Source organism: Rhipicephalus sanguineus, unplaced genomic scaffold, assembly GCF_013339695.2.
Source record: "Rhipicephalus sanguineus isolate Rsan-2018 unplaced genomic scaffold, BIME_Rsan_1.4 Seq897, whole genome shotgun sequence".
Lineage (NCBI taxonomy): Eukaryota > Metazoa > Arthropoda > Arachnida > Ixodida > Ixodidae > Rhipicephalus > Rhipicephalus sanguineus.
Window position 1 is genome coordinate 1 of NW_023616241.1, and position 19306 is coordinate 19306.

General features: G+C 47.8%; 1 protein-coding gene across 1 annotated transcript in view; it reads right to left on the reverse strand.

Annotated features, from left to right (window-relative positions):
* Positions 1-1576: 1576 nt before the first annotated feature.
* Positions 1577-19306, reverse strand: part of LOC119378616 (E3 ubiquitin-protein ligase UBR2-like) — a gene marked incomplete at its 3' end in the record, with an annotated part of 28783 nt that continues 11053 nt past the window's right edge. Inside the window, exons 3-11 of the mRNA XM_037647691.2 lie at positions 18882-19052; positions 17689-17812; positions 14849-15079; positions 10114-10236; positions 9249-9393; positions 3862-3908; positions 3493-3678; positions 2694-2882; positions 1577-1759 (exon numbers count right to left, since the gene is read on the reverse strand). Coding sequence (XP_037503619.1) covers positions 1577-1759; positions 2694-2882; positions 3493-3678; positions 3862-3908; positions 9249-9393; positions 10114-10236; positions 14849-15079; positions 17689-17812; positions 18882-19052 — 1399 coding nt within the window. The remainder of the gene's footprint in view (positions 1760-2693; positions 2883-3492; positions 3679-3861; positions 3909-9248; positions 9394-10113; positions 10237-14848; positions 15080-17688; positions 17813-18881; positions 19053-19306) is intronic.

A 19306-nucleotide genomic window follows, 5' to 3' on the forward strand; every position in this document is an offset into this window, starting at 1 on the left:
CCAATAATCTAACTGTGGGAAATTACTGTATTTACTCGAATGTAACGCGAGTTTTTTTCCCAGATTTTCGCTACCTGAACTCCACCCTCGTGTTACAATCGAAGACAGAAATTCAAGTCGTCTAAAAAGTGCAATGATTGCCCAATTCTAGACGACTACTGTTTTGGCCATTTCGCAATTTATGTTGGCAACATGTGCCAGCCAAATGCCATTTGGATCCACTACAAGCCATTGACCATTCTCTTTGATTCTTTTCTGTGACGTCATGCACTTCACGTTTGTTTTTGTGTCGTCGTTGTGTAGTGGTCTCGGTGGCTTTGGTTGCCTTCGGGTGTTTCGACTCCCCTTCGGCTCCCCTTTGATGGGAACGTGTGTGCTCAGTACAACGGCCGTTTCAAGAGGCATGCTATGTTGACGGCTGAAGAAATCAGCTACTGCCCGAAGCCTCGACGTGAGTGAGACCATCTGCGAGTGGCGGCTCCAGCAGGAGCTCATTTTCAGGCGCGAGCACGGCCGAAAAGGTTTCCGTGGGCCTCCTCACAGCCGCCACTTTGAATTGGAGCGGCATGTCGCTGATTTCGTCACAGAACAGTGCAGTCGCCTTATGGCGGTCAGTGTTGAACCAATCCTTTTCAAAGCGAGCGATGTCGCTCGGCATATGGGTATCCCGTGAACAAAGTTCAGCGCGTCATGTGGGTTGGTGCGAAATATCATGTTTTGAGACATTGTTTGAATTGTTTGAAAAATATATGCGCTTCTTCATGCCTCCACTGGCCCCTCGTTACTTTAGTGGTCTTCTTTTTCTGCTGGACGCAACAAAAAGTCGCCCCTGGCGTTAGGGTACTGTCACGATTTTATTTTTGTTCGTGGACCCAATGAAATGTCACCCCTCGTGTTACAACCGCGGTCGCATTACGATCGAGTAAATATGGTAATTTTTAAAGATGTTTGCAGCACAAGCATGTAAGTGCACTTTAACCAACTAGCCCAAATCGCCGTTCTTCTGTAAATATGGTAAGTTGAAAGTACAGTAGACTCTCAGCAAACAGAAATCTCTTAAACAGAATTGCTGCTTGAACACAACAACTGCCTCTACTATGATTGGTTTCATACCTGAGTACTGCAACCCTGTTTCATTTCTCAGTAAGTGGAGCTCCTGTTAAACGGAACATATTTTCTTCATCCCTTCAGGTAATGTAGTACAGCATCGGTGTCTGTCCAACCATCTGCATCTACAGTACGGTGCTAAAGCACTGTGATTCCAACACCACCAAAGGCATTTTCACTGTGTTGAAGGAAATTGCCATGATGTGTTCACGTTTTGCAGGTTCAGGTTTTGCAGAGTGTCCACAACAGACAAAGGGGGCAGTAAAATAGCCAACTAGCTAGGCAAACTGCTAGTACATACTTAGAGAAAAGTGAACAGCGTGAGCAACGAGTGACAGCGAACGACAACAAAAGAAGATGTCTTCTTTTCACTACATTGCTTGTCTTGGTTTTACACTGGCCTTTGCTTGATCATGCTGTTCACTTTCTTATATAAAGACCACTTGGGAGGCCCCAACGGTACACATACCCGGTTCCAGGGAGCCGCGACCCAAGTTCCGTTGCAGACAGCGTCCACGACGCACTCCTTAGTCGAATTGAGTTGATCTTCCGGGTTGCAATTGTCGTCCGTGACGTTGTTGATGCTCCCGTCGGTCATGGTGCCGCAGAACACCCTGCGGGTCTGCATGCCCTTGCCACACTCGGTGGAACACTGCGGAGGACATGCAATGTCCCAAACTGGCTCAACTTGCACAAACTTGTGTAGCAGTAGCGACGAGAGCAACATGAGGCCAGTTAGGCAGAAAGCTAAGAAGTTGGGCGAGTTAGATCGTTGCAGACAGTAAGGCTAGTTAAACCACTGCGGGCAATAAAGCTAGTTATATCTCTGTAGAATGCATGCACATGCAGTGTTCCAGAGAGATAGAGGATGGAATTAACTAGTGTGCAGCTACATTTATTGTAATGTCGCCATGTCAGGAATGTCATTAAAGAGCAGCAGAACCTTCGTCACTTGAAGTGCAGCGGTGGGAAAGTCAAGGAATAACCTTTGAGTCTCAGTTTGCCTATGGATAAGGAAGCAGATGTTATCTTGGGACCAAATAAAGCACTTTTCAGGATTTTAGACGGTGCAGTCAAACAGTTTAGCACCATTAAAGCCGATTGTATGGGTGGGACACATGCTTTCGAGAGGCAAAACACCGCAAAAGAATGGGGACATAGTAAGTAATAGACAAGACTACAGTCAACATAATTTGATGAGATGAATGTTTTCGTGTTGTCTGCTAACATGGAAAGGAAGTAGACAGCACAGTAGATAGAACAAGTGCCGAGTTGTTAACTTTTGTTGCAAGGTCTTCCATTGTCAGCTCGTTTTTTTCCATGTATACAATGTTTCTCACACTGTTCTGGCTCAATGTGTGCCTTCAAACTTTATTGTAACAAACATGAACATGAAAAGACTTTGTATACAATGAAGCAAACGTAAACTGTTCTTCAATATCGGCATGTACCAAATATATTGTTACGACGAAGAGGAGTACCCAGAGACTCCACCAAAATGTTACGGGTGTAAAACTACTGAAAGGGCAAAGGTGCACGCACAGTTTGCAAAAGCACAAGGAGTTTAGCACACAGCAATTACTCACGGGACTCCATTGGGAGTAGTACCACATGTACTGGCACAGGTCGTCCAGGGAGCCGCCCTCCTCGTCGCACGGCCTGGTCGTGTTGGGCCGCTTCTCCTCGTCGCAGTACTCGTCGGGGAACATCATTCCTTCCTCGTTGGTGCAGAACACTTGCCGTGTCTCGATGCGCGACGAGCATGGTGCTTCGCACTGCGGTAGGAAAACGTCGAGGCGCAATCAATGCATCAAACATATTTGAACTTCAAGCTTGTTGGTGTTGCTTTTCATCAAGGGAAATGCCGCAAGAAAACAACTGAACGTGAAATAAAAGGCAGCACAGGGTGCTGTTTCTTTTAAAAAAAATTCAGAAACCCTCACTCTACTAGGAAAGTGGGGGCAAGCGAAGCTTGACGTGTATGTGCCTGGTGTAGTACTTTTCTTTCTTTCCTTCTTATTGTGCAATGCTCCCTCCTAACTGTTTCCTTCCTCCATGCCAGGAATGAGACCTTCATCTACATGCTTAGCAGCGTAACACTTCAGCTGCTACAGCCAACGACGATTATCAGGCGTTCATATCCAGGCAACAACGAAACGCGGCAACGTGAAATGACAAGTGACCTCGATAAAAGATCAGATTGCCATACCAGAAACGGCTGATCGAGGGAGCATCAATTATTGGAAAACGGCACATACAAATACGCATGTGATGAACACACCTTCGTGGGTCGCATTGCTTTGCGCTCCGCCGGGTTTTTTGCGTGTCACGATAAAATCTGCGAGTGATAACAAGCTTCGCTTGAGAAATTTCAATAGTACTCACGCCCGACCATGGCGAGGTGACCCATTCCGTGCCATCACACGTTCGAATTTCGCAGGATTGGTTGGTGGGCGGTTTCACGGACTCGTCACAGCCGGAGTCTTCCAGCACTTCGACCTTCTCGCCTTCGAGGGGGTTGATGCACACGACTTCTCGGACCTGGGTGCCTTGCCCGCACAACCGGTCACACTGCAGGGAATCGTAGCTCAATGTCAATGAAACATGAAGAAAGGAAGGAAAGAACATTATTGGTGATGAGGAGAAGTGTAAGCAAATTGGGTGGCGGGGCCTTCAGTACTGGGCTCCACTGGCAGCAAGAGCTCACTGTGCTCGGTTGAGCAGGGCTACTTAATTCTTCTGATCCTCACTCACAAGCTGTGCCCCAATCATCACCATCATCATCATCCTGACTACACTGGCTGCAGTGCAAAAACGCCTCCCATATTTCACAAATCGACCCAGTCCAGTGCTTGCTGAGGCCACGTTATCCTTACAAACATCTTAATCTCATCTGTCCACCGAACTTCCTGCTTTCCCATCACATGCTTGAATTCTCTTCAAATCCAGTCTGTTACTCTTAATGACCAGTGGCTATCTTGCCTAAGTGCTACATGCCCTGCCCATGCTCATTTATTCGTCTTGATTTTGACTAAGATGTCCTTAACACCCGTTTCTTCCCTAACCCATTCTGCTCTCTTCTGGTCTCTTAAGGTTGCACTTGTAATTTTTCTTTTCATAGCTCGCTGCGTCGTCCTCAATTTAAGTTGAATCCCTTTCCACAAGCCTCCAGGTTTTTGCCCCATAGGTAAGTACCGGTCGAGATGCAGTCGTTATATACTTTTTCCCTTGAGGGATACTGGAAACTACCGTTCATGATTTCAGAATGCCTGCCTAATGTGCTCCACCCCATTCTTATTCTTCTAGTTACTTCAGTCTTGTGGTTTGGATCTGCGGTAACTACAGCTCAGACCACTTATAACGTAACCGCTTACAGTGCAGTACCGGCTATAATGCGGTTTTTTCTGACTCCCGTTTACTCTCCCATAGAACTCCATGTATACGCATACCGCTTATTGTGCAGACCCCCGAGATGAAAGATCGGTTATAATGCGGCTGCCGGAACATTGTCAGAGATGCGAGGGTGCGAGCGTGCTTCTCAGCAGAGATGCGCCGGCGGGGGAGAGAGCGGCGACGGCATTACAAAGGAGGAGGGGACGCGGAACGAACGAACAAGGAGCGGGGGGAGAAAAAAAAAAGGGATGGCTGTGGGGGACAGCAGCCCGGCTCAGGTGCATGGTGTGAGGAGGGGGAGCGGTTGCGCGGCCGACGGAGAGCCTTTGCCCCCTTCGGCCGCTTGACATGCGCGCTTCGTCGTTGCTTCGTCGTAGAGCGCAGATATCGCGCGTGCAACCTCGATTCCCCCGCAAGTAACAATGCTTTGAGACGCGATTGAGCTTTCGCCTTTGCCACCAACAGGCGGACTAACAAGCTTGAAAGACTTTTTCAGGATAGTTTCCGCGGCTGTTCTCCCGATCGCGAACCGAAACTTCGTTTCACGCGTGATGCCCTCGGTTTAGCTCGCGAGTGCGATCTCTTCTACTCCCGATCTCCGTGTTGCCTAGGGCAAGCTTCTCGCGGTGGCATGCCAAGTTGCAATGCGCACGCTAGGCCTAACGAGCGCTAGCTGCCATGTCGGCGGCCGCGAACTACAGAAGTTGCGGTTTGGTGCCGAGTCAATGAAACATTTTGCAATTGTTGCATTTAGAAGGGGTGACTTACATCTTTTACGAAAACGCGGGCGCGCGTGTGAAACACTCGAGTGGTGGTTTGTGGTCGCCACCGTTTTCGACATCGCGGACGCGCAGTGTGTTACCGCGGCGACTTCCCGTGACGGCGCATTTTTTCCGCGTTCGTTATGTCGGCACCGCAGGTCCGCGGACGCTAACAGTTCAACATTTTCAAATGTAAGCAGATGCAAACTTATGCCCCAGTCGCATGCCGCGATAGTCGGAATCGCGCGCCTGCCTGTTGGTCATGTTTTGTACACGTGCAACCTTTCAAAAATGTTGCTTTGGTTATAGTGCGGCACCGCTTATAGTGCGGATATTCGCGACTCCGGCGACTTACGTTATAAGCGGTCTATGCTGTAACATCTTCCCACGTGCGGGCCTGCCATGGATTGCTCATCAAACAGAGAGGAAACGCCCCGCCCGTCTTTCGTAAGGAGCATGAAGGGATGCCGGGGGAGCGGAGAAGAGGGGGGGGGGACCGCATCGTTCGAAAGGCGCAGTCGCTTGCACGCGCGCTATCTCGAGGCATCAGGAGACGGCTCGTAAATTTGCTGTGCTCTCAACGCTTACTTCGCGTTTAGAGAACTCAGAGAACGAAAACGCTTCGGTTCCTGGAGTGGTCATATTCCCTTACCTTAAACCAGCGTTTTGTTGAGTTACGCGAGATCGGATCCAAGCGAGCTAGCTGCTAGCCTTACTTCGCTTAACAATACAATTTGTTGGTATCGCATTCATTGCTTCGCCCTTAAGCGAAACTGTGAGTTTTTTTTTAACCGTCAGCTATTGACCCTGGAAAGCAAGGGGCGGACGTGTAACATGGCGTAGCCACTTCACTGTGGGCCGTCAGCGATGGGCCCGCTACTGACAGCTGCGCATTTGCGGCTGCTCCGACCAGGAATTATACTTTTAATAATGAGATGACAATTTAAAAAATCAAGCAAAAAATCCGAATTGGAACCCTAGCACGCGAGATCGAAAGGACAGGGCCTTTGGGGGTATTTACCGCAGAGTGATTACAAACTCGGATGTGTGGTGGACGGAATTACGAAAAAGCTCTTCTGGATGAAGATCAATCCGTGGATAAAGTCAGTCATGGGCTCGTTACCAGTAAAAAGTAACAGTGTTACAGTTACAGTTACCTAAGCCAAAAAAGTAACTCTGTTACAGTTACAGTTACTGAGTTTCCAAAAGTAACCTGTTACAGTTACAGTTACTATGAAAAAGTAACGCCGTTACTTTTCCGTTACTCTATAAAGTAAGTACTAGATCACAAAACAAATTATAGAATTTATTTATTCAAAATGTGCGAAGGCGTGCGGATAGTCGAAATTGCACGTGGTAAAACCCTAGACGAAGGAAACCTTTAAAAAGGAGGCACAACAAAAGCACTCGTTGTGTACGCCTCAATTTATCGCATCAATAAATGTCCCTGGAGACTAGAAAACGAAAACGTGGTTGATGCTCTGGAACGACGGCAATATACTACGGCGTTTATTAACGATGCCCAGAAATGTATGCGAATAGAAGCAGGGAGTGCGTCAGGAGTGAAGACAAACGTCGGTTGTGCATATTCCCTGTGTTCAAGGTGTATCAGACCCTGTCCGGAGAGCTCTGCGTCCCCTGGGCATACAAACCGTTTTTAAGCCCCGTCATACATTGAGGCATGTGTTCGCGCGAAACCAAAAAACCATACAGCTGCGGAAGATCAGAGCCAATCAGAGCGGGGTCATCTAAAAGTACAATGTGGGGATTGCGACGCGACTTACATCGAAACAGGCAGAAAAAATGGAATATTGCTAAAGCAGTCCATGCAACGCGTTCTACGATGGGCCTTGCTCAACACCGCTGGACAACAGGGCATAGTTTTGACCTAAACAATGGGACGACGCTGGCTTGTGAACGAAGGTAGGTGGGAAGAACACTCCTGGAATCGTGGTTCATTCGCCGCGACGCGTGGGCTTGCAACAACCTGAGGATGCAACCTCCATAGAAGACGAAACGTCTATGTCATATTGTTAATAATTGTTGTGTTATGTCAGAGTAAACCATTTACAATCAGTTCCAAAGAGGTTTTAAAAAATTGCTTCGCTAGTTCACGGTATTGCTGGCTCTTAGCAGCTTCGCACGATGCACCTTTCTAGCCACCTGCCAAACAGGATTAGATCGGATTCACGGACGAAGGAGACTTAGGCGTTCTTATGCTCCACCGGTACACCAAGAACAGAGCTACAAGCTCAAGTGACAATATTATATATATTCCGAAAAAAAAAACGGACGTGAACTTAGCAATCTGTTCACTTGGAACATGATTGATTTGCGATATCTAGTTTAAAAGTAAACTTGAAGTTGCGTTAAGGACCAACCTCACACCTCCGCCTTCTGCAGGGAAGATAATAGCAAGCTCCTCTCCTAACCGGCGAGGGGAGCCCTATTGTGGAATGTTGAAAGGTGTGTACAGGATATGGTAAAGAAGGAAGTTCGAAAAAGTGCAAAGCGTTAAATGTTGCAGTCGGATAATTTTTTATGAAAACCGATGTAACTGTAACGGTATTTCCCGTTACAGTTACCGTGCAAAAAAGTAACAGTGTTCCAGTTACAAGTTCCTCTAACTTTAAAGTAACTAGTTACAGTTACAAGTTACTGAAAAAAGTAACTAGTTACCGGTAACGCGTTACTAGTAACTAGTTACTGCCCAAGACTGGATAAAGTATATCTGAGGAAATGTGTCAACGCTTTACCACCGTTCGCGTGCTCTTCCATAAACGCGAAGCAAGGAAAATTCAATATTGTTCCATATATCTACTGCTAGCGATCCCAGATTTCATTCCGCGATGTCCAGAAACAGAAGTGACAGACATTTTAGCGGCACGCATGTAGTTATTACTGAACATTGCTTTCCTTACGTGCCGTGCGATGCTTGAAACGAGCTATCAGCAGCGTTTCTAGAACAGACGACGTCCGCCGATGAATCGCCGTCGCACTTTCTAGCTACCGATAGGCCTAGACGTCACAAGCCTCTGCGGAGAGCGCGTTTTGCTGTCGAGCTGACTTGTGGAACAGAAGCTGCGTCGGCTCCGTGCATGGCATCGTGGCTTATTCAGCGGAATAATTCTTGGTCCATGGTTGTGACTTTGGCAGCCCCCGAGATCAAGCTGGATATGTGCTGACACGCCGGTGGTGCGATTGCCGGTGATAGACGCCCCCAAACCCGAGACTTTGGCGCAGTTTGGCGCAATTTTCGTCGATATTATCAGGATGGCGCAGGAAATACAATTTGGCGCACATTGGCGCAGTTGGCGCAGTTGGCGCAGGAGTGGAATCACTGCAACTGCAGAAGGAGGACGAGAAAGAATCACTGCAATTTGTTGCAGCTGCTGATTGCCATAATGTCTGTCACAACTCTCGGTGGCATGATGAGTGCACGGTGTCACCAGACCTAATATCAGGCAAAGCTAAATGAATGCAACGGACAATTAGGCCAAGGAAAGCATAGGGGACATTAATTGTTGTCGTTAACTATACTACAGTAATTACGACATAAATTAAAATGAGTCAATGTGGACGAAAAAACACCCTTTCAGTTGTCGGGATTCGAACCCACAACAATCGAATTATGAAGGAGCTCTACCAATTGAGCTACGACGGAAGGAGCCGCCCCATCCACTTCGTTCGGTATTTCTGTATGAGTAATCCCTGGGAGTGTTAGCCAGTGCCACTCGTAACCACAGCGGCAAGTGTGGAGCACTCTTTTGGCCGGAGGGTGTCACGTGGCAAGTGGTCTTTGCACGAGGTGACAGATAACCAATAAATCCTCGCATGCTACCCTAGGCATTTGGTCTGGTGGGATGAATACATGGCCAGGGATCACACAAAAATAATGATAGTTAATAGATATGTGAAGGCAATGTGCAATCTCACCGTGCAACAGTGAAAAACACTTCCACGTGCAAGCGCAACAGAGTCACTGACCTTGGCACTGTGCAAGGAAGCCCTGTAGCCAGGTGAGTAGCCGCATGGCGAATGTCTGGTGTGCCACCACCGACGAGTGCATCACCAGAACCCTCAGGGGACGGCTGCCGTGCCGCGACGTGATCCTCTCAATGTGCTGCTTCACCTGCACAGTTGCATCGACGCACACTGTAGCATCCATGCACGTGCAACTGCATGCAACTTAGCACTGAAACTTCACCTGCCTAAGAGCAGTGCTGTGGCGCACAGCCCGATAATCAACGGAAACATGTTCTCAGTACTTGCACGGCAGTCTTGGGCACAAACCAGTTACTGGTAACTGGTTACTACGTGTTCCAAGTTGCTAGTAACACATTGCCACTAACAATTTACTTTTATGGGGCAACTTATAACTCTGACTTCTTACATTTTCCCTTGAGTAACGTAACTTGTGAATGCAATGCTGTTAATCCCATTACAGTTACTCTGTTACAATGTAACTCCATTACTGTTACTAAGACACGGATGCATCTAACAAATGCTCCCTACACTTTTTGTGATGAAACGGTGAAAACGGAGGCTACAAACTTACAAAATTTGAAAATAAAAATGCAACACAAATGAAGGAAACAAGAGTGGGAGACGCACATCTCGTGCATAGGTACGGCTGTGCGACCAAAGTTACACCTCTGAACTAGAAGAGCTATACCGCAGCCTCCATGATTCCATATGTACGCAATATCTCGCCACGGTGGAACGCAGATGTCCCATCCATAGTTGGCTTCTCAGCAATACTGTAGACGCATGACGTTATCTTTTTCACCACACAATAACACTCGCAGAGTAAAAGCATAGCCAAGCTCTGTTCCCTGAATGGCTTACCTACCTGCAAGCAATCGGGGAACGTCGAGCTCCGGACCACGCTGCGGCCCTCGCGGTCCACCATGGTTGCGTATTCTATGGCCTCCCGGTGTGAGCATTCAATGGCCCTGTTCAGGGTCTGGATAACCTGCAACCACCACACCGACACCATACTTTTTTTTATAGTAAACTGGGTATCTTCAACAATGGATAGCACTAAATAAAAAGAATTTAATTTCAGGGTTTTACAAGTTAAAACCACAATATGATTATGAAATGCATTGTAGTGGGAGGGACTCCGAAAATATTTTGACTACTCAGGTTTCTTTAACGTGTGTATAAATCAGGTACACGGGTGCTTTTGTGAAAATCAATGCATCAACGCCTTCTGTAAGATGTACTGCTGCAACACCACAAGCGTCAAAAATTAAATCTGCAGTACGTTTTACATTTCCAATCCAGAATCTAAAGTGAAGGGGTCAAATTGGCGCGTGATAATAATAAGAATATCTGGGGTTTTATGTGCCAAAACCACATAATGGTAATGAGGCGTGCCGCAGTGGAGAGCTCCAGAAATTTTGACCATATGGTATTCTTTAACGTGCACTGACATCACAGAGTACACAAGCCTCTGGCATTTCACCTCCATAGAAATGAGACCGCTTTGCCATGTGATGTTGCAGCTGTATCTATGCACATTGGTAAACAAATGGAAGTTACTGTCTGAAGACAATGGAAAAACAACCTTAATCTACATATTGTCCCGTGGTTGTGGCAATGAAGGTGGCAGTTGGGCTGTTAAAGACAAAACTCTTTATTGGGCGAACTTGTGCCCAGGAAACGAAAACTCGAAGCCCGAGCATTAGACGCTGTACACCAACAGTGGTGATCCCAATCTTTGGCCGTCGTTAATATGATCGTCGGTGGAATGTGCCGTCTTTTATACATCAATGATAGAGCCTCCCAGTGTTATCGACGGTACTCACGTAAGTTTTCGAATAAACTTTACTACTTGCGTCCTGCGCGTAACCTTAAGGGGGGACATGGTTTTTAGAGACAACATAGGTTATTTCTTGGCCAAATTAGATGAAACTGCACTGCTTTGTTCAGTTTTTTTAGCTTTATTTAACTATCCAGTTATATTTTACACAGGTCAATTATTTTCAGAGATAATTAGTAATCTCATTTTATTGTTTGCTGAAACAATAAAAAATTATCTATGCAACATAACATCATCATAAGCCCATATATAGATACCAGAAAGCCTAAGGAGAGCAACGCTGCAAGCTGATTGGAAATCGAACAACTACTTCTCAATTTACAGCACTAATGAGTTCATGGCCTACACCTAGCCAAAAACAAGAAAATTTTAAACTAATATAAAAAAAAAATTGGAATTGCAGATTGAAAATCTGCTTGCAGCATTGCTTTTTATGCACATTTAGCTAGGTTGTGCAAAAAGAATTGTAGCTCTAGCTGTCCTAGGTCGACTTTTACAGAAGAAGCAAACAAGGGAAGTGGCCAAAATCCATGTTTTGAGAAAATGAGCAAAAAAGGTTAAAACTTTATTTAGCATTACAGAATGAAAAATATGAAAGGCACACATACTTTTCGTGATTAATATGCACCAGGCATATAATCAGACTGATTGTTAGCATGAGCATGCCTTTTTTTTCAAGTTCTGCTGCAAGTTTCAAGTTCTGCTGCAATGAGGCCGCTTATCAGTTCAATGACGGTACAGACGCCAATATGCGTCGAGTGTCCGCGCGTCATCCACGATCCGTCGTATGACACGGCGATGTTTCCCAGGTTGTCCGCGTTGAGTTCCGCGTAGATGTCGCGAACCGAACTCGCGCACTCACTCATGAGTTTCGAGGCAGCAAGAGTAGCGGCAGGTGTTAGCTTCTTCTTCACGTATGCCTGCCACGTTTTCGTGTGGAGGCCGCGACGCGATATGTTCATCATTGCAAATATGTCGTTAAAAGCAGTCTGCCTGTTGCCAGTAGCCTGCATTGCGCGGGTGGCGAGCACGTTTACTGTGAATGGATTTATTTTCTGCTGCCCGTCGACGCACGGTGAACTCCACTTTGACGACCCGTCACCGCAGTTCACACACACTAGCTCAAGCTTGACGGCAAGGCCGTATTCCCGCTCGCCTCTCCTGATCTCGGTGTCTCCGTTGCAAATCTCGCACTTTAAATGCAATATTATCAAAGCATTTACCGCCTCCAAGTCCAGGATGGTGAAGGTCGTTTTATCAGATGGGGGACCCGCGGCGTCCGCGCGTTTAGCGATAAGGCTGCGCTTCCGTTCCGTCGCCGCAACAGATGAAATCTCTTGCAGCTTCTCTTCTGCCTTCTTCTTCTTGTCTTCTATCTGTTGGGGCTGCAGAATTTGTGTGTCGTGACGCACACGGCCGCTTTCCGCGACGTTGTCGGCAACTGACGGGCTCGTAGGACTAGCGTCTGTTAGGCCTACCGCGCTGGCGTCGACGGCCACTGCGAGTTCGTCATCCTCGTTGTTCTGGGTCGTTGCGGGGTGCTTCCTGAAGTTCTCGGCTAGCGATCGCCTCACCCGCTTTCCGAATTTGTGTTTGGTGCGGAACTTCTTGATGACAGGACCCATAGCTGTAGGCAGTCGACAACACCAGGACAAAATGGCGCACGCTCACGCGCGTCTCGGCGGTGAAGCAGACGCCGGAAACGCCGCTTGGCGAATCGGATGCCTAGATTTTGTCACGTGCCCCAAGCAGCCAATAGAATCGCGCGCTTGTACTTCTCGATGACGCGTTTTTGCTAGAAAACCAATGAGCAAGGCGAGCCAGCGGTGGCGGGAAATTGAAGATGAAAAACGGCTCTTCCAAACGAGATCAAGATGGCCACGATAGCCCGTGTGTACCGGCAACGGTTCGGTGCAGAAAGAGCGCGATTTTAGCGTCAATTTGCGCTCAGAAAAACCTCATACAGTGCAGACCACTTATAACGTAACCGCATATAGTGCAGGACCGGTTATAATGCGGTCTTTTTCGACTCCCGTTTACCCTCCCATAGAACCGCATGTATACGCATACCGCTTATTGTGCAGTCCCCCAAGATGAAATACCGTTTATAATGCGGTTGCGGGAAAATATTTCCGACAAACGCGGTAGCGAGTGCGGTTCTCAAAGGAGGTACGCCGCTGGGGAGGGAGCGACGAGGTCGTTACAAAGGGCGAGGGCACGCACAGTGAACGAACGAGGGGCGGAGGGACGAAAAAGACCGCGGCAGCGCTGTGCGGGCTCGCCGAGTGGGGAAGGATGGTGGTTGCCTAGGCGACGGAGTAGCCTTTGCACCGGCGGCGGCAAGGCTCCGCGGCCGCTTGCCGGCAGTGCGTTCCGCGTGCAACGTACGATCGCGTCCTCATCAAGCGCGCTTTAAAGCAAGTTTCCTGTCGGGAAAAGCGTCGTCGTTATCACACTTGCTACAGATATCGCGTTTGCTACCTCGTCCGCAAATTGAAAGTTTTGCGGCTTCATGACGCGGGCTTTCGCCTTTTCTGCCAGTGCGCGGACTTAAACCTTGGCGGGCTTTTGTCGCCGTTGATCTCCCGGCCGCGAACACAAACTTCGTATCACGCGCGCTGTTTTTGGGTTAGTGCTTGAGTGCGATCTTTTCGACCTCCGATCTTCTTGTCTTGGACAAACTTCCCGCGACTACATGCTGAACCGCAGCTAGGCCTAATCAGCGTTGGTTGCTTTTCGGTAGCGGTCGCGGGCGATAAAAGTTGCGGTTTGGTGCGGAATCAACGAAACTTTTTGCGATGGCTGCACTTGAAGGGAAGGGAATCATATCGTTAATGAAAGCGAGGGCATGGTTGGCACATGCAGCTCTCGAATGGTGGTTACGGATTCGATTGCAATGTCTTGGACATCGCGTGCGCGCCCGTGAAATCGAACGATCGGTACCGCTCAGCACGTGAAATTTCGGTCGCGATTCGACATGGTTTCGGTGTAATGCGCATATTTCGAGGTAGTCGGCGAAATTTCCGCGATGGCACTTTGTTTTGTTTGCTTTTTTCCCCGTGTTCATTTCGTTGGCAATGCGGGTCTTTGGCGCTTAATTTTTGAACATTCGGAGATTTAAGTGGTTGTAAGCGCCCCAAATCGCATATGTCGAATGTCGGACACGCGAGGCTACATGCTCAACACGTTTTGCGCAAGTACAGACTTTGAAAAAGGTTGTTTTGGTTATAGTGCGGTACCGCTTATAGTGCGGATATTCGCGACTCCGGCGACTTACGTTATAAGCGGTCTATACTGTATTGGTGTTACAGATTGATTTTACGGCGGAAATAATGAAAATAGAAGCTACAAACTTAGCAGACTTGTGCAAAAATAGATATAGATTCCGAAAACGTCAGCTTCAAAAAGTCGATTTTTTCGCGATTTTCGGCCTTCTAAGACCCGTGTCCCCCCTTAACAGAGCTATCTGAAACAATTGCAAAGCTCCCCAAACACTGCAACGCAGCCTGTGCCGAGTGGTGCCAGCAGTTTTTGTACGTGAAACCCGATCACAACGAAATAAAAAAAAAACAAGGGCCCCTGGCAATATCGTGAAGACAGTACTGCTGGTACACATCAGTAGCATGCCACCAAGCTGATCATTTGCCAAATGTGCCCAACAATATAAACATTGCTTGACTATAACAACAGGTTCCTCAACGGGCATTGCTATTAGGATTCCACTAGATGAGGAGGAGGATCGGGTACACCATCCCCGCACCTGTTCGTAGGTGTGCGTCTCATCGTTGAACAGCATGGTGACGTAGGTCTCCTGCAGCCGAGGCACGGACGACTGGGCCAGGTCCGGTGGCAGCTCGGTGGACTTGCCCCACGTCAGCATCTGGTGGCAGTAGAGCAGCACCGCCCGCAGCACCAGCTCCACACGGCTCACCAGGTCCGGAGGGAGCCGGTCCAGCGGATTGGGCTCATTCCCATCCCGACCCTCCTCCTGCTGTGGTTTTTTTTTCGAAGAAAGAAGAAAGCGTCAGCCTCATCTTGGCAGTGAAGAGAAGGCTACGGAGCCGAGCTTCCACGCGTCCATGTTACTCCGCTAGTAGTACAGCGGCTTGCAGCCGATTTTAATTTCAACTTCTCTTTACTTGCTTAAAACATTAGCGCATTTAGAAAACATATACCGTATTTTCCGGTGCATAAGTCGCATCTTTGTGTACGACGCACCCCCTACTTTTACGACTCTTGCGGGGAAAAAAGATATACAAGACACACCTCTGTATAAGATGCATCTATTTTTAACTCTGTCAACACGATGAAACAACGACACATGCAGAGTACATTCATTGCACACTGTGTTAATCACGCATGGCACTGAACATCTGTAAGCAGCAGTATAAAACTTGTAATTAATGCTGCCCTAAGGTGCAAAAAACAAATATTTATTCCACTGAGTTCGAAGCCACATCCTCCGGCACACTGTCAAAATTTCTGCCGCCTCGATTGGCAGCATCGCTGGGTTGCCGTAGTCAGCCTCTCAGTAACTCTTTTTTTGTGGCTTTGCTAAGCACCTTGAAGTACCTTTGTAAGCACCTACCTGACGGGAACGCGGCATAACTACGTACTAAACGGTAGTATGCATTAACCAGCAAGTGCGAATTTGCGTCTCCTGACGTGCGCCATCACCGCCAACATAGAAATAAACACAGTACCACAGCACAAGTACCCACTACAACGCCTTTTCTTTATATTTGTGCGGAAAAGATTCTGGCTCACTCGCACGACCGTCCTCTAGTGCGTGGTGGAGATGCCAAGGCGCATTTCGAAACTATTGCAGAGTCCGCGATATGCAGCGACTGACATAGCGACAGAGCGGGCGGTATCGGCTTTCCGCAATACATGTGTACGCGTCTGCATCGCGATCTGCCACTAAGCGAAAACTGACACGTTTCATTGAAACACGGTACAGCCGCGCGATGCCGATCGTCCGTAGCTAGTTGCATGCAGTGCGACGCCTACTCGGCTCACGCTGTCACTGCGGTGCGAGGCCGCTTGCTGTACCGTACGCGCGCGCTTGCCGTGTGAAAGTTCTTCGCACCCACTCCGCTCCAGACCGCGCACAGATGCGGCGATTGGCTAGTTGGGTTATCGCAGCGACGACGAGCTTTCTGCAAGTGATGTGCACACCGCATCTCCACGTGCCCTAGCGCTCCTGGTAGCGGACGGAGGCGCGTTTAGGCGGTCGTCTAACAGAAGCGTGCAGTATGGTTACAACAGCGCTACAGAACTGTACCGTACGCACGCTTGGCGTGAAATTGTCAATGCAGCGAGGTTTCTCGGTGTCCGCGACGCTCAACTCAGCAACAGTAAGCTGATTTCGTTTCTACAAAGCGGCGCGTACTTCAACGACGTCCCGCAAAACGATGCAACAGTGATCGGTGGCCCAGCGAGCTCACGTTGTCGCCCATGAAAGTCATGCAGTAGGCTTAAAGTAGTGCTACGCCATACGCGTGCCCGAGCAGATAGCTAAAGATGATAGGGTTGCCGGCGATAAGTCATACTGGCGCAATCGTTGGCGGGCACCATCACGCCTTGGTTCTTTCCCGATGCTTATCCGCAAAGGCGTCACCGCAATCGCGCAAAGTTGGAATCATTGATCGACCGATCTCTGCGATTCTAGAAAAGATAGATCGCATTTTGCGGCACATTTTGGCGTCGGCAAGTTCAGCGGTGCTGTAGACGTTTATGGCAGAAAAAGTTATCGCGGTACGCACTAACCGGTAGGCATAGGACAAACCACTACGACTTAAGCAGTCAGCGAATGCATTAATCTCTATGAGACTCGGTCGGGCATTCGTCACAACTACGTTTTAACCGTTAGTACGTTTAAAGCGTGTACGTATTAACAAGGTTTGACTGTGTGAGGCTTGGCGGGAAAACATAAAAAAACGATCGCGCCACACGGTTAACACCTACACACACATATGGAACGTAAATGGCAACCAGAAGCCGGAAGCTGCGAGGCGACTACTGCTGGACTGCAGTGACGTCTCATACAAAAACTGATGACGATAATAATGAAGTGGTACTTTCGTTTTTGTAACTGGTATTGTGAGTGCTACAATATTACAATGAAATGCTGTGGCGCCCCTTTTTACTTACTGCCTCAGTTACATGGGTTTAATGCTTTGTTTAAGCATTAAACCCATGTAACCATTTGATCAGTACAATAATGCACGTAACAGTGGTGGCTTTTATTGCGGCCGTAACCTCCGTTGTCGCCACCCTGCTTGAACAGCAAGCAGCCGACATCTAAGACTACACCCGTTTCATTGTTTTAACAATATTAGATATCTTTTTATTAATGCTCTCGCGCTCAGTTTATCGTACTAATGAATGAAATATGGACATTTAGGTCTCGCAGAATTGCATGACTTTTTGAATATATAAGACGCAGCAGCGAAAATATCGGAAAAAAGGTGCGTCTTTTACACCGGAAAATACGGCACACACTCCAAAGTCATTATTTTTTTAAGGTGCTTCAGCTTCACTTTAATAAAAAGTTCCCTTTTAACTTGGGAATGACTAACGTCTCCATGGCTCTCTTACCTGCCTGACGGCCCGACCATGAGTCTCGCAGAATGGAGACGACCGCCATGCTTCGATGTCACCGCAGTCACAGTAGCCGCCGCCACAGCTCATGCTCATCTTGTACTTGTGGTTCTTGTGCTCGCTGTGCCACGAGACAAACCCCGCTGGTAGGTTATTTCTTTTCCCAATTGCCAAGTACAAGACGACGCAAGCATATGCAACGACAAGCACACTGCAATTCTCAGCATATAGACAGGTTGGGCGTTTTTCATCAGACAGTCGCTAAGCTCCAAGTTCCAGGACAGTACATACTATCCTGCTAGACAGACGTGTTGCGATTTGGACGCGGACAAAAAAAAATGCTCCGATAACAGAGCATCAAAGTGTGCACTGACACAAGAATTCAAGGAACGTCAGCTTAGTTGAGGCATCAAGTATTAACTGCAGTCACTTCCGTGTTCTCCAGTGAACTTCTGTGCTCAGTACTCTTAACAGCACACAGGCTAACCAACTAGACGAAGTCTGTACCTTATAAAAGCCATACATTATGTCACAGAACATCCCACCACGTGATCCTAATTCTTTCCCAGTGCTTATTGAAGACCCTCCTATGATCGCAAAAGGATCACCAACACAGAGACCTGTATTTGCACGGACAAATACATATTTTCAAATTCAGCTGTTTCGTTCTAGGCTGAGCCATGGAACGCTTGTTGGAAGGCAGTATTGCCTGTCTATCACTCAATAAATTTGTCCTCTCACTCAGCGGCAAGTACATGTTACATCCGAATACTGCAGCGCAATACGGCCATTCAGCATTTCACAAGCTGGATGCTATCTGTTGATAAGATCAATGTGTACAGCTATTATGCTGACTGTCTGCGTGCCTATCTAAGTGTCCAGGATGGAGCTCTTGTGCGCTGGCTATTAAAAGCCGGCAGCTATCTGTATTGGGTCTTCTTCTGCTGTGTGCCTCGTACTGAGACGCCGTTGATGCGTTGAATAAAGCAGTAAGCCCCTGTTGTTAAGGTCGCCTCGTTTCCTTTCTCGTCAAGACTCAACAGTACGTAATCACACTTTTCTTAGTGCCTCTCTTCTTGTTCCTAAATACTGCTGGCGATCGCATTCCTTTTTTTTTATGCTCCCCGTTCCCTTCTACAAGTGCCCTGCACACACTAAATAAGAAAGGCATTCCCTAATTAGCGATTCACCTGCTTTTGAAGCAGTCAACACAAAGGACACAGGTAGGGTCGAGACCACAGTCTCGGCAGGAGTATGTTGGCTCGCCGGACTTGAACACCCGGCCGCACAACGTCGGAGGTGACTCCATTCGACGGAGCTCCTCGAAGTAGCCCCGAGGATCCGAGGTCCCGCAGACAAACCTGCACAAAGGATGCACACTTGCTTAAAGGGACCGACAACTGCCCACAACATGAAATGAGATGACTGCACTGATGAAAAGATTGTCCGTCGCATTGACTCTTGTCTCGTGAGACTTGACTGTTTAGACAGTCGCATTGACTGTTTATCTCGTGAGAGGTGGATTTATATTTTTATTTCTTTATTGAAAGTCGCAAAAAAAGTCGCAAAAAATGACCTTTGGCATCTCTGACGGCAAAATCATAAATGGTCCGAT